Raw genomic sequence first — 5,717 nt, forward strand, 5'->3', positions numbered from 1 at the left:
GCGCCCGGCTTAATGATTTCACTTTGAAGGATGACCTTGATGTTAATTGAGCAAAGCAAATGAAATTAAAAAGCAAGAAGAAATTGACAGATAAAGTTCATCTTCTCCTCCTCCCAATTAGGAATAGCCTCAGAATTTTGTAGCTCAAGAGAATCTTGGAGATCAATTAGTACAATCCTTGTCTGTGTGTCATTCTTTGATTCCGTGTGCATCAAATACTATACTCTAGGTGCTTGGGATAAAAAGATGAGTAATTGTTCATTATCTCACAGGCAAAACAGATGCTTGATTTACTAATTATACCCCAAATGCCCCAGCTACTCAGAATGCTTCCAAGAGGAGGGATTACAGAGAAGGATAGGGAAGCTGGTCCTCTCTGGAGGCAGAGTGGCAGGAGCAAAGGCACGAGAGGACTTGACAACCTAGGAATGAACAAAGTCTGGAAATTCAGGCCTAGAAAAGTGGCCCTGGTACATATAGTGAGCAGAGCTGAGCCAGGCACTCCAGACCCCATTTGCTTTCTTCTACTAAATGTTGTGAAATGTCAAGTCTTGCAAAATCCTGTTACTGAGCAGAGCAGGAGGCTGCAGGGAAATATAGGACCAGAACAAAGGGAATTGGATGTTAAGAATTGATCTCTCCCTAGCTTTGAGAAGAGAATACATTGCTCTTTTCCCTACTAGAGTGTTTCTGCCTGAAGTAGGAGGAGCCGTGAACGGGAGTAGCTATCTGTATTGAACGCTATCTTGTATATACTCACTGAAACCTCTTAATAACCCTACGAAGTAGATGCTGTTGTTGTCCTCACTTTATGGGCAAGGAAACAGGCACAAAGAGCTAGTACGTCAGAAGAGTCAATTAGGATATTAGGTTCCTCATCATCTGGCTCCAGTATCTCTCAGCAGATCATTTTCAGCAGTTCACACCCTCCAACTCCCCTTTCTCTGATCTCTAAGACATGACTCCTTCCATGTCTTCATATTTCTGATTAGAGAAGGAGACACGATTAAGAGACAGGCTCCGGACTCAGCTGGATTTAGATGCAGTCTCACCTCACCAGCTCTGTGACCTTGGGTAACTTAATCTCAGTAATCCTCAGCTTCCTCATCCACTAAATGGGAACAACAGTCATCATGTCATCACTTACTGAGAGCTTATATAATGTGCCCGACACTGAATCAAGGCTTTTCCCCACTATTTAAAAAATTGAGTCATAATTCATATACCATATAATTCACCCTTTTAAAGTGTACAATTCGGCGGCATTTAGTGTATTCACAATGTTAGGTTGTACAACCATCACTATTTTCTAATTCAAGAACATCTGTATCACCCCCAAAAGAAACCTCCTATTCCCTAGCCATCATTCTTTACTATCTCCTCTCTCAGCCTCTGGCAACTATTAATTTACTTTTTGTCTCTATGGATTAGCCTAGCCAAGACTATTTGATTTGCTCACTTAATCCCAAAAGCAACTCTGTAGATTAGGATCTATTATTAGTACTACAGTATTTTTCACTGAAGTGAGACACATACTGTCAAACTTTCATTCAAAATTAGAAAAAACAATCGCAGAGACACATTTTAAATTAGTATTTCCTTACGACAGTGAGCATGGGAAAGGGAGATACACCACTAAGACTCTCCTGTCTACATGAAGAAAATTCATAAATATTTATACCTTTTATAAAACTGAACACTGATATCAATTAAATATTACAGGACAACAAAGTAGTAAGTAATGTAGCCAATCGGAATTATAGACTTTTCAGAGGTAAAGGTGAATTTCATAAGATAAAGCATTGTACAGTCTTTGAAATCTGGATGTTATAAAAGACTCTTTTGTTGGAAATGATGGCAAAAGACATTTGTAACAACAATTTTATGATGCACAATATCATCTGCTTTTGTGCAACTACAGGGAAATCATTTATAAGAGTTTCCATCTGTTCACACATTTGACCCTTATAATAATCTTGCAAGAAAGCACTATTTTTCTCATTTGCAGGTGACGGATTTGAGGAATGGGGAGGTTAATGAGCTTAAAGAGTTAGTAGCCAAGCCAGGATTTGACCCCAGACCTTGTGACCCCAGAATCCACTTTTGTAGCAAGTACATTCTGCTGCCTTTCATTTCCCACAGTATCCGGCATGAGAATGATAACCCTGGAAACTACAAAGGGCTCTTATGTTAGGCTTGCTACTTACAATCGGGCAGGTTGTTCACTGCAGAAGGGCCCCTGGCTGAGCGGCTAGTGATATGTGCTGAAGAAAGGGTCTTTTTTTTTTTTGAGACAAAGTTTGGCTGTATTGCCTAGGCTGGAGTACAGTGGCACCATCTTGGCTCACTGCAACCTCCACCTTCCAGGCTTGAGCCATCCTCCCACTTCAGCCTCCAGAGTAACTGGGATTACAGGTGTGTGCCACCACACCCGGCTAATTTTTGTATTTTTTTGTAGAGATGGGGTTTCGTCATGTTGCCCAGGCTAGTCTCGAACTCCTGAGGTCAAGCAATCTGCCTGCCTCGGCCTCCCAAAGTGCTGGGATTACAGGTGTGAGCCACCATGCCCGGCCACCTTTTAAAAATTCACCCAGAACGGCCATGTGGGCTATGGCCTATTTCTCATGGCTTCTTTCTTTTCCCAGTTCTGCCTTCGCAGGACCCTGCCCTTCCCTAGAAGGAGCAGGAGAAAATGACCAAGTTTCGGGTGAGTTGAGTTTTGATTTTTATCTCTTAAAATGACATCTCTTTCCCTCAAAGATTAGACACTTTTTTTTTTTTCTCTTTCTTGAGAAAGATAAAGGAGGAAAACAGGTATTTGGGATCTGCTAGTTACTTGATTGTCGATTGGTTCAATTTTTTGTTTATGTCTTTAGCTTTTGTTTTGTTTTTAGTTTTGGTAGTTTTATTTTATCTTCTTTATTTCATAAGTAGTAGTACAAAAATTCATAGATATCAAAAAATGGGAGAAAACGTCCACATTACTACACTGCAATACAAATCATCTATTTCCTCCATACTATTTTATATGTATTTACATATTGTGTGTCTTATACGTATACTCATCAGTGTATTTTACAGAACTACAGTCGCATTCTATATATAATTTTCTTTTTTCAGTTAATGTTATCACTAGAGTTTTGTATGATTTAGTGTTTCTTTATGTATTTGTCTCAGAAGGGTTTTCATTTTGTGTCTAATTTTTCAGAGGCTATGAACAAACATACACAATATTGTGTCTCTAAATGTTATTTCAATTTGCAATACTTTTTCATGAGGCTTTAAAAATGCAATATTTACTTACAAAATTACATATCTCTTAAGTGGTCAGGTCAATAACAGTTGTATATCCCACTCTGACAGTTGTATAATTGCATTAGCCCACCCCTCAGAACAAGATATAGGACACTTATATTACCCCAAAAAGGTCCCTCCTGTCTCTTTCAAGTTAGTTCCTTACTCCCCAGAGGCATCCTGTTATCCCTCAGCTGAGGCCCTAAAGTCCATTGTGTCATTCTTATACCTCTGGATCCTCATAGCTTAGCTCCCATTTATGAGTGAGAACATATGATGTTTGGTTTTCCATTCCTGAGTTACTTCATATAGAATAATAGTCTCCAATATCATCCAGCTTGCTGTGAATGCCATTAATTCATTCCTTTTTATGGCTGAGTACTATTCCATCATATATATATACACCACAGTTTCTTTTCCCTTTTTTTTTTTTTTTTTGAGACAGAGCCTTGTACTGTCGCCTGGGCTGGAGTGCAGTGGCGTGATCCTGGCTCACTGCAATCTCTGCCTCCCGGGTTCAAGCAATTCTCCTGCCTCAGCCTCCCGAGTAGCTGGGATTGCAGGCATTTGCGACCACTTTTTTGTATTTTTAGTAGAGATGGTTTCACCATGTTGGCCAGGCTGGTCTCGAACTTCTGACCTCATGATTCACCCGCCTCAGTCTCCCAAAGTGCTGGGATTACAGGCGTGAGCCACTGTGCCTGGCCACACAGTTTCGTTATCTACTCATTGATTGATGGGCATTTGGGTTGGTTCCACATTTTTGCAATTGCAAACTGTGCTACTATAAACATGCATGTGCAAACACCTTTTTCGGCGTTGGTACTAAATTGACCCAACATTTCTAGGACAATTTCGTAGTATCAGTCAAGTTATAAAATACATATTCCGTGTGAGTCAAGGTTTACAGTGCTGGGGCATTTACTGTTGGAATACTTTAAAATGTCACCAAATACACAGGGGTTATTTTTTAGTAGCATACACTTTTGATGTGGCTGTGGAAAAGTAGTCTATGAGACTGGCATGTGGGATGGAGAAAAGGAGGAAGCTACTTAAAGTTGATTTGAGGCCTTCACAATCCAGAACATTTTCCTGCCTGTTCTTTCTACCTGCTTAGTGCTGCCTCTCTCCCAGTAGATATTGGCCATCAGATTGAGATTACATCTGCTTGATGTTGTAGGGGATGGTGACATTCAAGGATGTGGCTGTGGTCTTCACCAGGGAGGAGTTGGGGTTGCTAGACCTTGCCCAGAGAAAGCTGTACCAAGATGTGATGCTGGAGAACTTCAGGAACTTGCTGTCAGTGGGTGAGCACAAGCTCCTCAAATTGTAACTGAAAGTCAGCCTCTGGACCGTCCTGCTTTCAATTATTTAAGACTTTGAGATGCTTAAAATGCTTCCCTGAACTTGGGGATGTGAATTTCCTAATTCTCCAGGGATACCTTGTCTATACTTTGTCTATTTTTCTCAAATTGCTGTTGTGAAATCTTGGTGGGCTTTGAAATCAGTTGGTGAGTTATATTGTGTTTAATGAAATGAAGTAGAAATATTATAGCTCCTTGTCAAGAACTGCACTCAGTGCAGCAAAAATTGTAAGCAGAAACAGGAAAGATGTGATCAAAGTAGACAATGGATAGGATCAGATTATCTGATCACTTGATTCAGTGATTGACAGTTATGTATTTGTGTACCGGATCACAAATTAAAAGGTATTCAGATAGCAGTTCATGATCACAATTTTGAAAAGTACTACTTAGAGCGCATGAAAATGGTAGTGTTGGAATTAAAATTTTTGACTATAATGCATTCACTTTATATATATGCCATTTCTTTTTCACAGGCTATCACCCCTTCAAACTAGATGTGATACTACAGTTGGGAAGAGAAGACAAACTTTGGCTGATGGAGACAGAAATCCAAGGAGATGGCTGTTCAGGTGAGAACCATGCAGCTCTGAGTCTTTGCGTGGTATAACCCAGTCCTCTCCTCCTCACCACCTCCTAGGCCACCAGCCTGGCCCAAGCCCTCAGCATTCATCACCCCGGTTTACTGCAGCAGCTTGCACATGACCTTCCTCCTTCTACCTCCCTCCAGTCCATTCTCCATGTAGCAGCCAGATCATGTAAGTCAGATCATATTGCTCCTTGGCTCAAAACCCTTCTGCAACTTCCCATCTCACTCATTAATTCCGAAATCTGTATGAGCCTTCAGGGTCCTATGTGACCTGGCCACCCACTCCCTGTGAATTTATTTCCTATCCTTTGCCTTTCACTCACTCCTTTCCAGCCACACAAGACTGCTGTGTTTCTTATACATGCCCAGTGTGCTTTTGTTTTTTATGTTTCTTTAAAGACGGGTCTCATTCTGTGGCCCAGGCTGAAGCGCAGTGGTGCAATCATGGTCCACTGCAGCCTCGACCTCCC

The 5,717-nt window shown here is 40.9% G+C and overlaps 1 protein-coding gene across 1 annotated transcript in view; it reads left to right on the forward strand.

The window, feature by feature from the left end:
* The window catches only part of ZNF233 (zinc finger protein 233), a 16,828-nt gene that overhangs the window by 2,234 nt on the left and 8,877 nt on the right, over positions 1-5,717 (forward strand). Inside the window, 3 exon segments of the mRNA XM_011997756.1 lie at positions 2,646-2,707; positions 4,475-4,601; positions 5,135-5,230. Of these exon segments, the coding sequence (XP_011853146.1) occupies positions 2,693-2,707; positions 4,475-4,601; positions 5,135-5,230 (238 nt within the window). The 5' untranslated portion in view covers positions 2,646-2,692.

This window comes from Mandrillus leucophaeus, unplaced genomic scaffold (genome assembly GCF_000951045.1).
Source record: "Mandrillus leucophaeus isolate KB7577 unplaced genomic scaffold, Mleu.le_1.0 Scaffold546, whole genome shotgun sequence".
Lineage (NCBI taxonomy): Eukaryota > Metazoa > Chordata > Mammalia > Primates > Cercopithecidae > Mandrillus > Mandrillus leucophaeus.